This window comes from Trematomus bernacchii, unplaced genomic scaffold (assembly GCF_902827165.1).
Source record: "Trematomus bernacchii unplaced genomic scaffold, fTreBer1.1, whole genome shotgun sequence".
Classification (NCBI taxonomy): domain Eukaryota; kingdom Metazoa; phylum Chordata; class Actinopteri; order Perciformes; family Nototheniidae; genus Trematomus; species Trematomus bernacchii.
The window spans coordinates 16,716,860-16,734,736 of record NW_022987564.1 but is presented as its reverse complement, the minus strand read 5'-3'; the positions used below and the strand labels follow the sequence as shown (position 1 = coordinate 16,734,736).

At 40.9% G+C, this 17,877-nt stretch overlaps 1 protein-coding gene across 5 annotated transcripts in view; it reads left to right on the top strand.

Annotated features, from left to right (window-relative positions):
• The window catches only part of cnot3b (CCR4-NOT transcription complex, subunit 3b), a 31,993-nt gene extending 16,380 nt beyond the window's left edge, over nucleotides 1–15,613 (top strand). For 3 of the 5 annotated variants that reach the window (XM_034124569.1, XM_034124566.1, XM_034124567.1), the window contains 10 exons: nucleotides 118–245; nucleotides 1,848–1,904; nucleotides 2,524–3,511; nucleotides 3,869–4,010; nucleotides 4,784–4,931; nucleotides 6,973–7,069; nucleotides 7,366–7,591; nucleotides 9,593–9,725; nucleotides 9,868–9,993; nucleotides 10,968–15,613. In XM_034124569.1, the coding sequence (XP_033980460.1) occupies nucleotides 118–245; nucleotides 1,848–1,904; nucleotides 2,524–3,511; nucleotides 3,869–4,010; nucleotides 4,784–4,931; nucleotides 6,973–7,069; nucleotides 7,366–7,591; nucleotides 9,593–9,725; nucleotides 9,868–9,993; nucleotides 10,968–11,066 (2,144 nt within the window). In that variant the 3' untranslated portion in view covers nucleotides 11,067–15,613. The remainder of the gene's footprint in view (nucleotides 1–117; nucleotides 246–1,847; nucleotides 1,905–2,523; nucleotides 3,512–3,868; nucleotides 4,011–4,783; nucleotides 4,932–6,972; nucleotides 7,070–7,365; nucleotides 7,592–9,592; nucleotides 9,726–9,867; nucleotides 9,994–10,967) is intronic. The other 2 variants (XM_034124570.1, XM_034124568.1) reach the window with 1 other exon arrangement.
• The last annotated feature ends 2,264 nt before the right edge of the window (nucleotides 15,614–17,877 follow it).

Sequence of the window (17,877 nt, the reverse complement as noted above, 5' to 3'; positions counted from 1 at the left end):
CTTTTTAAATATTCCTCTTCATTATCCTTAACCTTAATGGGAAAACACTAACTTCACTAACCGTTATAAAACTGATCATGCTGTTTACCCCCCCCCCTGTGTCTGTGTCTCCTGCAGCTCAGACGCTGGTCGCCACCTCCCCACCCGGACAGCTGGAGGACGAGATCTTCCAGCACTCCAGCAGCACCCCCACCTCCACCACCTCCTCTTCACCCATCCCCCCCTCGCCTGCCACTTGCACTACGGTAAAAATAATCCTCTTGCTGTCGGCACGTCAATTGTCTTTTTTCGCACCTTAGAAATCCATAAAATGGTGTTAGTGTAAAAATGTGACATTGCCAATCAAAGGAGTTTGTATTAATTAGAATAAAAGGGTTCTAAAGGTTTGAACATTTTAATATAAAGTGTTATTAACTGCTTGAAATTAAGATTATGTAGCCAATTTACAAACGGGACATATTATGCAACCAAATAAAGAGGAAACCCACTTTGTTGTGTTTTCCTTTTAAATGCGTCACCCTCCTAAATAATGCTGTCATGAATCAGAATTGTATTTATTGAAAGCACACTAACATCTTATTTACTGTGACTAAGAAGTGCAATCATCAGTATACTGTATGTACTTGATGAACCATGGCGGTAAAGTGCTGGAAAAGCTTGAAATTCATCTTGAAATGTTTGAAAAAAGTGCTTGAATATGACTTCGTTCTTACTTTGGAATTCAAACTTTTTCTCAAATATTGGAATTTGCTCCTTTTATGCCTCAATAAATATGAGTCGCTTAAACCTGGAGACACTTCAGGCAATAATAATATTTTTTATGCACTCGCCAATTTTGAGAGTTTTTTTGATTTGTTTTGTCTTTCAGAATATTGCAAAAAAAAATCGAAATACACAATTCATTTTTTCAATTGACTAACTTGGTATATTTGCGTTTGTACATTTCTCTTTAATTCACCAAAAGTAATCAACTGTTGAATAGTCATATCTAGTAAAGGGGCCCTGTCTTCCTCATCTTCAGGTCCATATTTGTATTTTCACCCTCTGTCTGAAACCAGAGCCCAGTCTGCTCTGATTGGTTAGCTGGCCTTCTCTGTTGTGATTGGTCAACCACTTAGAGATGTCACGCCCCTTATCCTATCCAGTACATTGTGTTCGAGTGCTAGCCAATAGAAGTGCTAACTTTAGGATTTGAGTCTTTCCAGACCATTTACATGCACACAAACCTATATAACACACTCCAGGAAAGGAAACCCAAAGAGCAGAACAGGGCCCCTTTAATTACACTGTTACCCTCTTTACCTTTACTGTCCTGTATTGAGTGGGATTTCATATTACATATCTAAGGCTAAGTTCGTGAATAGATGTAATGATGTAACATTGGCAATATCTGAACTTTTAACCTATCATTGCTTTCACTTCCAGTGAAGTCAGGTCAATATGTAAAATAGAAATGTAAGATAATTGCCTTTATATGTGCTGCCATCTGCTCTTATTGTTCGGCTCTGCTGTCATTATATCATCTGTTCTTCCTCTGCGCCCACACAGAGCACTGCGAGCACTTATTATAGGGCTGATGTGTCTGAATAAAGGCGTGATAATATTAAATGCTGCTGACATGAAGTTGGCGTGAAATGGATGTAAAGATTCGGTTGTAAGAGGTAAAGAGTTCAGCAGGAAATGTGAAGTTCAGTGGGTGTTTAACTTTGAATAATCTGCGGAAAGTATCTGTAAATGTTGGATTTGGATAACCGGCAACCTTTTGGTTAGTATATTGTATTTAGTTTTTTGTCATTCGTACACCGACTGACCATTATCCAATGTTGTTCTTCATTTTTGTTTCTCAGGAGAACTCTGAAGATGACAAGAAGAGGGGACGGTCAACAGACAGTGAAGTCGGTCAGGTGAGTCTAAAGACGGTTCATCTCGAAGTGATCATGTCAGCATCTTATCTTTAAATACAGAAAAAGTGTCATGAAGTCACAAACTTCATCAATCCGAGGTTTAATGTCATTTCTTAGTTTTATTTTAATGTAAAGTGAATATTTTAAGGGTTTTTGACTTTTGTTAGTACAGATTTTAAGAACTCACCTTAGACACACGTCATTTGGGATAGACATTTGAACTTTTTCTAACGTTTTATTAAAATAAAACAAAAGTAATTTCTCTGTAAAATAGTAGTATGCTTGAACTTTTTATGAATTATTAAATGTATTCTTATTATAAGTTATCAAGGTAATTACTCCAATATGCATGCTGCAACTGTAAGAAAATACTTGTTACTTTAGTTATTATTTTATATTCTCTTGTCATATGATCTTTTCTTTCACTGAGAGTAGTTATTATTTTATATATATTTGTTGTCTTTGCATGTCCAGGTCACATGTTGGATCACTTTATTGTAAGCCAGTATAAAAGGCCAATCACTAACATAGACTTAGGTGAACAAACTATCTTTTTATTTCCTGTAGAAAAACGTTACAACATGACAAACCTGTAAATGTCTTCTTTTCTCTTCTCCAGTCACCTGTGAAGAACGGAAACCCCTCCTCTTCATTATCCTCTTCCTCCTCCTCCTCCTCTTCTTCCTCTTCTTCTTCCTGCTCCTCTTCTTCATTCGTGTCTGGACTGACCTCGTCCTCACTCGTCTCCATGGCGCCCATCACGGGGGGAGGACCGGGGCCCAACAGTCACCTGGGCAGCTTGGGGGGCCTCCTCTCCAACACGTCGGCCGGCAGCTACAGCAACGCCACCCAGCAGCTGCCGCACCCGTCGGCACAGCAACAGCAGGCCAAAAGCTTAGTGAGCTCCGCCCCTTCAGCTCCCATCTCCATCCCCATCAGCTCTGCCAACAGCCACATGGCCTCCTCCGCCTCTTCTCCCCCCAACGCCATCACGCAGGGGCTCTTCACTTCCAGCTCCCAGGCCCAGTCTCTGTCGGGGCCCACGTCCACCTCCAACAGCCTGGGCCTCAGCCTGGGCCTCTCGCTGGGGAAAGGCGGCATGTCCATCCCCACCAGCTCCATGTCCGGGAGCCTGGGCCTGTCAGGGATGCAGGCGTCCCTGAGCAACATGGCGAGCCTCCTGTCGGGCTCCACCCCGGCCCCCTACGCTCAGGCAGCCTCCTCAGGGGCCATCGGCTCCGGCCTGCCCGGCTCTCTGGGTGGCATCGGCATCAGCCCCTCCACCTCCAACAGCGCAGTGGGCTCCATCGGCAGCGGCAGCATCACGGTCGGCGGGCCAACCTCCTCCTCGGGGGGGCTGCTGGGCCCGGCGCCGGGGCTGAGTGGCATCAGCTCCGGTATTCTGGGTCTGGGCTCCGGGCAGTCGGGGATGCAGGGGTCCTCCCTCATGTCGCTCAGCCCGGTCGGAGGGTTAGCGCCCGGTAGCGGAGTGGGGGTCATCGGGAGCAACGGAGGCAGCTCGGGATCAGCAGGGAGCGGAGTGGTGGGGGGGAACATGTCGCTCTCCGGCAGGCCGCCCAGCCAGCAGAAGCAGAACGGTAGCACCAGTGAGTATTTGAGAATATATCCACACTTACAACAATCTGTTCACACAAGCATTTCAGCTACGTCTAGAAAATATTCTCTGATAAGACTGTGAAAATTGTTATCGAACACCTTGTTTACAGTATCCATTATATTATATTTGAACCTCTGTGTCATAGTACCTTTTGCCAGATTCCTTGTCAATACACAGCCTTACTAAACGTGCTTATTATAAACTGAAGCTAGTCAAAACTGAAAATGATTTCCTGATTATTGTATTTGCTAGGCATAAGCGGGTACAATTGTGTTAAGTGTACATTTCATGACTGTAAGATGTATGCTCATGTGCCCTTTCTAGCTTGTTGTTAACATTTATTTAGGCGGTGTACCCTTTGTGTCTTTTTTTGGCGATACAGGTTACAGCGCTGTGTTAGCAGACAGCACAACAGACTCCGCCCTCACCAGTGCCAGCCAATCACTCAGCAGCCAACCCTCGTGTCTGACCTCCACAGCCAATCAGACGTGAGTATGATGGAGCAGGTTACCAGACAATTAGGGTTATGGATTATTTTCAACAAAATCTGGTGTTTCATAGACACAATCACTCACACTACACTAAATTTGAAATGAAACGATGATGTCAGCATATTTTCCAGGATTTTAAAATCATGACGATAATCAAAGTTAATATGAATAGCTGGAAATTCATTTGGTAAACCTTAATTTGTCAAACTTGAAATGATACACATTTTGATGTGATGATTAAGGCTTTGACAGTCACAAATTAATATTTTTTCTTAAAATGTCTGAACCCTGTCAAATAAATGTAGCTGACATCTAGGTCGGCGCGATATAAGAAAAACAAATATCCCAATATCTTTTACTATATACTTTGATGTCGATATTGTAGGGTGGACTATTGGCGCTTTTTCTAATTACTTACACATCCACATTATTTAATAATCAGCGATGTGGATATAGTGATGAATTGGGTAAAGGGAAATAGCAGAACTGTCTAGTTCCTAGAAACACATCCGTCTACTGAAATGCAGCCTTTTAAACCAGGAAAAGACACGATATTCAATATGTATTGTATATTGAAAAAGACAATCTCTAGTCTCACATCGCAATATCGATATATTACTGCTTTATTGCCAAGCTCTACTGACATCCTCAATCCATAAGCATTAACAACTAAACAAGTACATTTTCTTACCTCGCTTACCTTTTTTATTTAGGTCTTTTTATGTTGTCCCCCCTTCTCACCCCTTCTCTCTTCCTCCCCCTCTCCCCAGTAAGGACACTGGTTCCAGTCTGCTGGGCTCCATCTGTTTGTCGTCCAGCTCCCCGTCGCAGGCCTTCTACAGCGAGGCCAAGACGGTGAGCGGCGGCAGCCTGCTGAACGGACCCATGTCCTACTCACAGTCCTCTGACAGCATCAAGGTGAGAGTCTGACCACACACGCACACGCACACGCACACACACACACACACTCACACTGGCCCCATTTAAAATTAGATTTCATTATAACAGCAGGTGTAAAGGGCGTCACACTCATGGGCGTCACAGCCATTATATGAGGGTGGGACAAGTCCCCCCCACCTTTTAAAATGATTAGTTTAGACCCCCCCACTTTTACCATGTGGAAAGTCTGTGCATTGGTCTATCCACTCGCCGCTCTTTGTAGAGCGCGGTGTCAGTGCTTCATTATCAAATCCATTCCACTTGCTTATTGTGAGAATGCCCAAATCAATGGAATTCCGTACCATGTTTTCACTGCTACTTTGTACCCAGGCAGATTCTCAGAGCCGTACACATGAGCCGTACACATGCTGCGTTTCTTGCGTAGCTGTGTCTTTAGTTGTAAGCCTAGTGGCGATCTGTTCATCTGTCATATCATACAATAAAGCCATCGAAAAGAATAGGATACAGCATTAAAAGTTATTCTGGGTCTTTGTGTGTCATATGTGAAAATATGAATAAAGAAAAAGTAAGTCTGTTTACTGTTGTTGAGAGATGTATCCATAGATTTAGTCCCTAATTTTGCTCTCAAAGTGCACCAGATTGATGCATTTAACTTCAACATTTAAAAAAAAATCTTCCCAGTGGAGCATGCCCCCGGACCCCCCTAGAGGATGTTGGGTCCACTACCTGCCCACACCCCCCGTCAAATTGTCCCACCCACATTGAGGATGCTTCCTACGCCCATGCAAACACTCCATTTTACCATTCTACAGCTACAGGATTATGTAGACACGATGAGTTGTTTTCGTTACGAACATTTAATATTCCAAATCTCCACAGACTGTTAATTTGCATGCTACTGTTTCTGCCTCCATTATGATTTAATTAATTCTGACAAAAGTGAAATCCAAGCGGGGATTGTTATTGTTATCGTGGCCTCATTATGAGTGCTAATTTAGTTTCATTTGGGGAAAAATACACGTTTTACGACAAACTCTGACAAAACTTAAGAGAATTCCAAAAACATTGAGGTGATTAAAACAGCTGAGAGACGTTGTGTTTGTCACCTTCAGTTGACCTACAGGTATAGGAGTGTACTGAAAATCGTTCACCAGAAATGACTAACGATCACATTTTTGAGATGAATAACTGACTGAATAGGTTTAAAGTATACATATTGTGTTATCAAATGTATTTAGAAAGGATTAACATAGATCTTTCTGCAATTCCGTTTTCACACGGCAAGCTATGACGGTTCATTGTGGGACCTTTTTATATTTATAAATGTTAAGTCTTTTAATGTTACCAAACTATAATCCACAGATATCTAAAGCATAATTAAATATGCATACTTTTGAGCACTTGTATATGTAAAAAATATATCATTTTTGATATATATTTTTTGTATTATTGTTTTTTTTCTGTCAAAAATGAATGCCAAAACAGGTAATGGTATTTACTTAAAATCTAAAGAGTCTCAATCCACTTCATTTGATTAAGATTTAAGAATGGCTCCCTGTGTTCTGAGAAAGAAGATCACCATAAAGTTACGCAGATCTGGATAGTCTAAAATATATTTCTTTTACACAATGGAAATGGAAATGTTGCTAATAAATGCTTTAGTGCAACTGATATATGTTTATTCAACCTCTGATAAGGACCATTTGTAACCATGGTTGCTGAATTGTACCTTAATGTTATTGATAGGCTATACAAAATGTGCAATCTTTTTTGTTGAAAATACAAACAAACGCAGTAAAAGTACTTTTCATGGACACACAATCCAGAAATATATGTGTTGTATGTTTGGTCATATGGTGTAGTTTGTTACCACAAAGGCATCTTTGAGGGGAGGGGACAGGAATAAACAAACAACAAAAACATAAAGGGAAGCCGAAATGATTTCCATGACAACATGATCACAGGCCTGAGTCCCTCCGTACAGGCAGGTACCAAAACTGTGCACACACTGTGCGGCAGAATCTGTTTTCCCATGAGCCTCCTTGTCTGTCCCCATCAGCCCCAGGAGACTCTGAGCAGCCTGAAGTCCATGGCCGAGCGAGCAGCACTCAGCTCAGGGATGGAGGGAGACGTGCCCTCCCTGCACCTCACCCCAGGTAACTCACACACACACATACTCACACAGACACACACACACACACTCACACATACCTTAATGAAAGGAGAGGGTGGCAGGAATAGAAAGGCTGTAGTTGAATGGAACAAAATGTCATCTCACCTCCCACTCTCAGCTACTATGAACAAAAACTGCTGTAGATATTATCATCCTGACTCAACTCCTCTCTCTTTGTCTCTCTGACTTTCTACTCCTCCCCCCCCTGCACTCCCTCTCTCACTCCCTTACCTCCTCACCTCCTCTCCTACTACTGCTTCCTTGCTCTCTGACTCCTAGTCTCTCTTTCCTGTCTATCTTCAGACATTTTCCCCAGCAGCACTACGGCCCAGTCGGGCCCCCCGTCAGCGCCTCAGCTCTCGCTGTCGGAGGTCAGCATCCCCCCGTCACTGGGGGTGTGCCCGCTGGGGCCCGTCCCCCTCTCCAAAGACCAGCTCTACCAACAGGCCATGGAGGAGGCGGCGTGGACGCACATGCCCCACCCGTCCGACTCCGAGAGGATCAGGTGTGCTCATATTTCCATCTTAACGCTGCACAAAAAATGATATAAGAGATAACTAACGTTCATGACAGAGTGCAGTGCTGGCAAAGTTAGTTTAAAAACTAGTCTTTATAATCAGTCGGTTTTTTTTGGTCAGCCATGATGAGAGAAGTACTGTGATTCTTTACTCAAATGAAAAAACTCACCCACAAAATCCTAAACTGAAGAAAATTAAATCTGATTTAAAGTAAAAGGGACAAAAAACACATCCATTAAATGTAAGGGATACATTAATAAGTGACATGGTATTTTGAGGGCCATGCAAAAAATGTTTAGTCACTTAGTTTGAAATAGTATACAGTACTATATAGTATGTGTGTTATGGAAATCAGTTTTTACTCATAATTAAAAGACAAATGTGTTAGAATTTATTCAAAAATTCAAATAATTCCAAAAAGATGATGAAAGCGAGTTATAAAACACAAACACCGTCGTAAACACGGTCTCTAATCTAACAGTTATTCGTCTTTTTATTTGTAATGATTGATTTGTTGCTAATAACAACACGCATTTTATTTCCCTGAACTTGATTGTCTTTAAAAAATAAGTACAAGCACACAATCATTGATCTGATTCGACAGATATCTTTGAAACAACGTTTGCACTTAATTATAAAAATGTCCATTGTTTTTTTTTATCTTTTGTGATTCTGCTGCTATTTCTTTGCCATCCAATCAAAGAGCCACAGGTCTAATCAGTTGCTGTACACAGTTATTTAACAAGGGATCATTTAGACATCCAAAAACAAATGTCTGAAATGTATATTTAGTCACTCCAGTCTCGCAGTAATGCGGCATACCTACACACACAATTAGAGAGCAGATCATTGAGGCGCCGTGTTACAGAGCAGTCAGCCCACACAGGTACAATTGACATTTAAATGAAAACACTCAAACCCTCTTGTCCCACAGTACCTGTTGTTTCACAGCCAGCGGAGGAGAGTGACACACACACTCTGAGATAAAGACACAAGGAGAATCTTTGTATCTTAATAACTCAAATTCATTTCCAGTATACGCACTCACTGACGTTTGGCGATAATGTTTTATGGGAGTGCGACATGCGTCAGTCATGTTGTGCGTGTTACTGGGATAGGATCATTAGTCCTGGTTCCATCTGACCTGGCTAACATTGTAGCAGCCCAATGGAAACGGAAAGAACAAACTGGGTGTGTCGCTGGTCTAAAAATACACAGTTTGGATGGAAAAACGTATTTTGGCAGAATGAGATCCACTAAATGTTCCTACTTTTCCCCCATTCGGAAACTTTTCGTCCGTCTGACCAATCGATCTGTTAATTAGTCCTAAACCGCTCCCTGAAATCATTGGCCTGATCGATATGTAATGCGTTGGTAGTTTTGAAACAGCACAACAGTCGGTAGTGCCTTAGATTAAAAGCAACATTTAGTCTATTATCTAAGACTAAGTGGATCTATCTATTTATACAGAAACTTTTAAATTACATTTTGACTTGAACACTGAAATATCTCCACCTCTGATTATCATTTCTGAAATCCTTGAGATTTTGAAGCTTTCTACATCACATCGTTCCATAAGAGTTATTATATATGTATTGATACTGGCCATAGCCAATAAAGAATGTTAAAGTAGGAACTCTATAAAAGTCTGTTACAGGTGATGAGGAGTGTGTGAAAAAATGTATATAAATCCTTTAGTCAGCATTGGTTGGTTCATAGGACTACGAATTTGTAATAAAATAAAAACCTGGAGTTGTTGATTTAGAAAGAAGTGAGACCTCTGTAGCCCGCTGCACATCTCTGCTGCACACTTCAGACTCGAGCTACATTAGCCACTGGCATGACAGCCACATTTACCACCAAACTTTTGGACGTTGAGCTGCATTGTGGGAAATGTAGGCACCAGGTTTTCTATTATTATTCCTCATGTTTTGTCTTTGCATCAGTATGGTCCCACTAACCCCCCTCCCCTCTTTGTGATGTCACAGGCAGTACCTGATGAGGAACCCGTGCCCCACCCTGCCTTTCCACCACCAGGTGCCCCCGCCCCACTCCGACACTGTAGAGTTCTACCAGAGGCTTTCCACGGAAACCCTCTTCTTCATCTTTTACTACCTGGAGGTAAGCACTGTCAGAGACATGATGTCAACACAACGAGGAGACACGTGTAGATCATGATTCAGCCATCAAAGAGACACTTCAGAGATCTCAGATACAAACTGTTGTTACTAATGCTTCTTTGATCTCCTCTTCCTCTGCGCAGGGCACTAAGGCCCAGTATCTGGCAGCCAAAGCCCTGAAGAAGCAGTCATGGAGGTTCCACACAAAGTACATGATGTGGTTCCAGAGGCACGAAGAACCCAAGACCATCACGGATGAGTTTGAGCAGGTCAGCTTCTCTTCTTTGACCTCTAGGGGCTTATTTTACCTTTCAAAACATATTTGACACTTCACACTGAGTCAAACCTTAGTATGTTTGAAATCTGAACGTGTTGCCGCTCTCAGCAAACCATGGAGGAGTTAACAATGAAGGCAGACTTGATGTTTACTGCTAAGGATACCAACAATTCAGGGACGTTTTAAGAATCGGTTGATACACTTATATTCATGACTGCTGGGTATGAAACACAGCCAGACGGGGAGTTAAAAAATACAATTTGATATTGCCCAGCATTCAGTTGAAGACAGCCATCAAAGCGTGAACAACACTTGATTCATAATGAAAGGTCCTAAACCATTTAAACACATGGTTTGTAATCTGCAGCACAATCGTCATGACGCCTGCTGAAACACAGAAAGGACTGCTTTTGGCACAAGCTTTAAGACAGGAACTTGTTTCACACACTTTTCACATGTTTGATACTGTATACAGTTTGGAGTCCTTCTTCCTTTCTTAAGGATTTTGATAATGAAAATGAACCTTACTACAGCCGTGACGCAAATCAGGGATAAACACTGGCCCCTTCCCCTGTTTCTACCCCCATAATTCCTGATCCCTTGCTCGGACCAAGCCCATTTTCAAACTGGGTCTTCCTTTTGATATCAGCTACACATCTGTAATGTACAGTGACTGCATATCACCTGGTTGCGATCCCATTGCGGTGACAAAATGCGTCCACAGAATAGAATCGCCAGCTAAATCCTTTAAAGTGCTTTTTGTGGTAGTTCCTGTTCAGGTAGGTTTCTCCAGGACCTCATTTTGCCATGATAACACACACACACACACACACACTGGAAAAACAATACCAGTGTTGCAGCTGGTGTGTTCCCTTGCTTTTGACACAAAGCATGCTGGGAATAGCTCTAATACAGTAAAACCTTTTTTTGTTTATTTTTCATTAAATGCCTTTAATTCTTCCTCAGGGAACGTACATTTACTTTGATTATGAGAAATGGGGCCAGCGCAAGAAGGAAGGCTTCACGTTTGAGTACCGGTACCTCGAGGACCGAGACCTCCAGTGACCCGCATCGAGGAACACACACTCTCTCACACACACACACAGACACACACACACAGACACAGACACACACACACAGACACACACACACACACACACACACACACACACAGGCGAAGAGACGGACAGCTGAGGAAGTGTGAGAGGGACAGACGGATGGAGAAGGCTGCTCCACCTGCTGACATTCCTCGATTTGCCCTCGACTCGTTGGGGAGATGGACCCTGCCTCATCATCCTCCCCCCCAGCAGGGACACCTCCTCCCACCCTGTCACCCCTCGTCCTCCTCCTCCTCTTCTCCACCCCTCTATCATCAGGCCTTTTATTCCCATCTTTTCCTGAACCATATCTCTCTCTAAACAACAAGGCTTCGTTTTAGCACAAAGAATTTATAATCCAACTATCGTGTGCTCTCCCCCCTCCATTTTTTCTCTCTCTTTGTGTTGGCTTTCAAACGTTATCTTCTATTAGCCCCTTTAAGAACCAAAGATGATTGGTTCATCATTACATGCTGGCTCTAAAACGGGGATCAGCAGCAGGGGGCGGGATTCAAGGGAAATGTGTTATTGGAGTTATTGTAAATTCAGCTAGATTAGGGAGAAAATGGTCATAGGTGATGTGAACTGACTTGAGATCAGCCATGACAGGAGCTTAACGACACGTAATATATCCCGTAAGAATCGGAAATATATTTTGGTCTCTGCCATGTTCTCCACTATAGCTAATAAACTGGCAACGAAGTGTTTGTTATTTAGGCAAGAGCGCTTCACATACCTAATCATTGTTTGCGTTATATCATTTTCCCAGTGGTGCGAGAGACCTTTTTGGATGACTTTTGAAAGTCTGTATTTAATTATTATTAGAAAAGCACCAACCCAGAGGCTCTCTCTGCTGCCTACCGTCATGAAGGAGTCATTATAACCTTTTTTTCTCCCTTCAAATATGTCACTGGTGACTTTGTGCTAATAAATAGCTTTTCGATTTAGGGTTTTGAATATACCAACGCTATCTGAACGTTACTGGGAAATGTGATTAATGCGATGCAATCAGTTTGTGCACAGAAAGGCATCACTTCCCGAAACATTCATATTTAAAATGAAAAGCGTGTCCTCCGTTATCATTTGTTTGCAGTGATACAAACGCTTTCCTCCCCCCAAAGAGAAGCCTGTGACAGCGGCTGCATTTTAAGATTTGTGTCGTTAAGTTTTTGTCAATTGTTGTCTCTTGGAAGTTTAACCTCTAATCAAATGCTCGAGTACAATTCCGTCAAAACGCAAGATCAACCGTGCGCTTTGGGTTCAATAGCATTCTCCTGCCCCCTTTTTGTTCATCTCCATCACCTCAACTCTGCTGAGCGTCTCCCACTGTGCGGTGGCTCCATCGCAGACGTAACACCAACACATCGTCTGTTCACCAGCGTAGAAAATAAACCAGCACCGCCTGCCAAATGTGGGTAAACGTTGGCCTGAGGTGGCGCCACAGGCCTCTCGCAGGAGAAGTGGCTGCTGCTTCATTTTGGGATTCCTCCAGCTGCGGTGGTGTTAAAACCTCGCGCCCTGCCCCCTCCCATCGGGCAGAGGGGTGAGGTGATGGTAGTAACTCCTTCCATCTGTCGGGCAGTTACAACACTTAAGAATATGTCAGAAATGTATTTCAAATTCAGCATTTTTCCCCACACGCGTTCACAAATGTCAGCAGTTCACCTTGTTTCTTTTAAAGTAAAGGCTCAATTCACCCAACTCACAACAAAGAAAACGAATTTAGCAAATGTTTCCTCTACTGGTGTCTGGTCATGCTTATGGATTTTTGGTTTGATTTTCCAGTGCTTTGAAGCAATTTAGAGACTTCTGCCTCTCTTCAATATGGAGCGCCAGCCATTAGCTTAGCTTAGCATAAAGACTGGAAATGGGCAAACCGCTAGCCTGGCTATATCCAAAGGGTACACATGTAGCTTGACTCATTAACACCTTATATACTGTTTGTTTAATTTGATTTAAAAACCAGTTCTGGGTTTTAAAGTGATTCTGGGCTATTTCCTGATTTGTTAAACTAACTTCCTGTTTTCCCAAAGTTCCCATAAATCACTCCCTGTAGAGCCACAAATGTTGTTATTTTTCCCTTTTTTAAATGATGAATTTTACCTATGATTATGTCCAGTCTTTGTTGCCAACTTAAGCTAACCAGCTGCTGGCTGTAGATTCATCTAACTAGCAAAAAAGGACATTTCCCAAAAACGTTGGGTGTATTGCTTTGTTTTTCAAGGAATTGGTAAATAATGACATCTCCAGAATCAAAGTCCTTAGATAACACTCGTTGTATTTCAAACCTGGAAAAGCGTCCGCATGACTAGATACCAGTAGAGGTTGAAGTGATGATGATGTCGGTGTGTTTCTGTTGAACACTGAAGGCTCCAGCAGGGATCACAGTGAGAGTCGTGGGTGTCGATGCTACCAGCAGCTGGACCGACAGTTTGTTAGTCTCCCCCCCCCCCCCCTTCCTCCCTCCCTCCCCCACAAACTGAGCAACACCAGCACTGCTGCCCACACCTCCTCTGTCCTCCAGCTCCATGTTTACACACTGAACCGTTTCCACTGGACACACACACACACACACGCTGTCCTGTCCTCACCACCAACAATTCATGATTTCTCTTTCCTCAATCCTAAACTTTTTTTTGATTCACTTGACTTTTGATTCTCACAATTCCTATTTTCCGAACTCCTCTCTCTTACAGCCCCCTCCCCTCCCCCCCCCCCTCTTCCTCTTCCTCTCATGCCAGGTAGATATTTCCTTTATTTCTCAGGAAGTATTTGATAGATCATTACGAGGAAATGTAATCCTGCCAGCAGCTCCCGTCGACACAGCACAACAACAACTACATAATCTTCCCCAAAATTTAAAATCTTTTGAAAATCTCCCTCTCTTTTGACCTGCCAGTAATATTTCAAAGGCTTTTTAAGAAAAAAAACAAAAAAAAAATGCAAATATTACTCTCCAATGTTTGGAGCAGCGCCTGGGAGAGAGGCCATGTTTTTATTTTGTCGGATTAATCGTAGTATATTATTTTTTTCAGACATGGGGAAAGCATTTTAAAAGCCAGAGGAGAACGAGGACCCCTGATCCTTTTTTGTTTTTGGAGATCGGAAATTTCTCAAGAGCAGTGTGGGGGTTTTATAGCCAGGCAGACAACTCGACACTTATTCACTTGACTGACTGCTTTTAACCTTTTTTTGTTTACTTCTGACAAGCGGAATGGGTGAGAGGTCAATCCGAGAGGCGAAATGTGAATCTCTCTCTTGCCCCTTGACACAAGTGTTGTATAGACTCTCATTCTTCAAACCTCTCCTTTGTTTTTTTTGTTTTGTTTTTTTTGTTGTCGTCGTCGTTGTTGTTATTGCCGTCGTCAGACAGCATGGAATAATGACACTTGCAAAGTGGCGCTGAAAAAGTAAATAATGACATAACCATGAATAAAGGATTGTAAAATATTAATAAAAGAAGTACTTTTCAGAAAACTGAACTCGGCTGGTGCTTTGTGGTGACATTTATTCACATGGTACATACAGAGGTGTGACGTCACATCCCATTGGTCGCAAGGAAGGGGAAGTATTGAATCTGATACAATTAGTTTTATTTACAGCAGAGGATGATATCCAGTTATTTTCTTCAATACATCAATAACTATATTGAATTGTTCAGAAGTAAATAAATGGAGTTATTTAAATCTGTAATTGTAGTGCGTCCTGTTGGACAGAAGTCTTCCTGATGATCTTATCATGACGCTCCTCTAGTGGCCGGCTGAGGGCAGTCGGGCTGAACGAGCAGAACACTGCACTTCCTGTTGTCATGCCTTAAAGCAACACAATGGGTTTTAAAGGAAGAAACCAGCTGAGGTAGAAATGTATCAAAGGCCTTTCCAAATATGCTTTAAGTCTCGAGATTGACTAGTCGTAGTACATTTTGACTTATTTTCTTCTTCAAAAATAATTTAAGGCACACTGTAGGGTTTGAGCAAATGTCCAACATCTTTATTTGACATAGCAATTTGCATTTGTATGTGTTTGAAGTTGTAAACGTATTACAGTCATGTTTGGGAAGGTGACTTTAAAACCTATTCCTGCACAACTAGTTACATGTAAAAAAAAAGTCATCAGTAACTTAATCTGAGTATCGCCATGTGAAAGTAACCTGATTACTTTGCAAATAAAGACAAGAATAGTATAGTTTACAAATGCTCTTTTGGTTTATATGAATTGAACGCAAAATAAATCAGGTGTACACCTACTGCATTTAAAAGATAAAATAGCCTGAATGAAATCTGTAAAAGGACATTCTGTCAGTATGTCGACATTTAATATATAGATTTGTATTTTTAAATGTATTTTAACATTATAATCCTGCAAGAAATCCCCATTTAAAATCAAATGAAGCAGAAATCTGATGTATTTTTTTATGTAATTGTAAGGGGATACAGTACCTTCTTTTGTATAATGTCAAATGGATCATGTGAATTTGTTGTATTAAAATGGTTGCTGCTCAGCAGTTCAAATGTCTGTCAGCTGGAGCTCGAACGTCTGCATTCACATGAGCGCGCAGAGAACAGGCTGCATGTTGTTCACTTGAACAGAAGTCAGAGTTTAGCACTGTCAATGAAGGGGAGAAGTATTGCAAGACTAAACGGTACCAGTGGTGTTTAATAGATTTACTCAAGTACTGTACTTAAGTTCAGGGGTTAATCGTATTCTTTTACTCCACTACATTTATTTAATACCTTTAGTTACTTGACAGATGTGGATGAATGATGTGAAATATAATCAAGTGTTAAATCAGACTTTAGTTCCACCTGGAGTAAATTCACAAGCTACCCTGCAGTATGCCAAGTCATTCAAACTAGCTGCACCTTTACCAGCTTTGAGAACACTTTAATGATCAATCATTATAAAACATATCATATCTATTATTCTGAAATGGATCAATCTGCAGAATGAGTATACCTTTGGTACTTTAAATATATTTTGATGCTAATACTTTTGTACATTTTGATTGCAGGACTTTTACTTGTAACAGAGTATTCCTAGACTCTGGTACTTCTACGTTTACTCAAGTACAAGATCTGAGTACTTCTCCCACCTCTGCATAGTACAAGTAGTAATATCACACTGTAAAAACACTTAATCACACATAATTAATTACACAGAAAAGTCCTGCATTAGATATCCTTAAGTAAAAGAACTGGAGTATTATCAGTATACTTTAAGTGAAAAGTAAATGCAGGGGAAAAAAAGTGTTATGATAATTTGTGTATCATTTCCCCCCACTAAAATTATGAGGCAGAAACTATAAAGTAATGTAAATAAAACAATGTAATAAAAACTAATAAAGTTTAAGTAGATTTATATTGTACTAAGTTACTTTCCAGCACTGTCCAAATGTACTATTATGTTCTACACAGAAATCAAAATGGTACTTAATTGTTCTTAAATTTGTCGTTTTGTTCCCCCTTATACCAATAATGATGGACTTCAGTTATTGTGTCAACATTCGAGCTTGTGACCTCCTTTAGAGGAAACGCATACATCACATGTGCTCGCACCTGTCTCTTCATGCAGCTTCTCTCTCTGTATGTGCATTACGTGGCGCTGCATGGAACAATAAAGCTTTAATGAAGCTTCAGCGGCTCTCAGGGAAACACATTAGCAGGCGCTGCATGAGATGTTTTGTTATTCCTTGTTGCTCTCGGGCATGACCCGTCAGCAGGGTCGGGAAGTACATTTACATTGGAATGTGTTAATATTGCATGATTTAGAGAATACAGTCAAATGGAATGCTCTTTACTTCACATCTGATTGAAGAATGTAGGTACTAGTTGTTCCAAAGATAAAGAATTGACATTAAAACATATAATTTCATGAAATATGAACCTAGCCAACACTAAATATATAAAGCTGTTTTAATAACCTCCCCATGCTGCAATATTAAAACTACAGTACAGTACATTAATGTGTTAAGCATTAGTAATTTAACACTCACTAAAAGACCATTTTGCACTCTACTAATCGTTTATGCATGTGTTTCTTCATAATTTCCCCATACTTAAAGCCAATATATGAAGAAGTACAAAATCACATAAAAGTTCTATACATAAAAGTAGTGGAATTAAGTGTGTTATATTACCTCTGCAATTCTGAAGAGACTTTAAATATGTTAAACATGCTCTTCTACATGAAAGATATTGTAAACATATGTAAAATAGATGCTAAAATGCACCACGGCTCACAGAAAACAATGTACATAGCAACACCTTAACATTAAACCTATTTCCAACATAAAGGCATGTTTAAAGTTTCCAGTACAATAAAGAAAATCCTGACAGTTGAGAATCTGGAAGCTGTGGATTTCCTTGCCTTATTGTGTTGAAAAATGACTCCAATAAGTAATGAAAATTGTGACAGATTATCTTCTGATTGACTTATTGATGAGTAACCGCTCGATGCCCGATTACGTTACACCTGACTCTATTAACTGGAGCCAACTTGAGAAGAAAAAACTCCTGAACTCATACAAAAATAATCTTTCTAAAGTCGTAGGAGGACATGTAATATAAATCAAGCTTTGACCGATATGTGAACAAACCCCTCGTTAGGAGCCTTCAGAATATAGATGGGAATAAAACTGGAACTAAAGTTAGGATTTCTGGATAAAATCATGAATTAAATTAAAACTATTTTGGTACCTTCAAAGATATTTAATGACATATTTGACACACTTTTTGATATCAAGTTCTCAGCAGACTACTGTATGTCTTATATGTGTATTT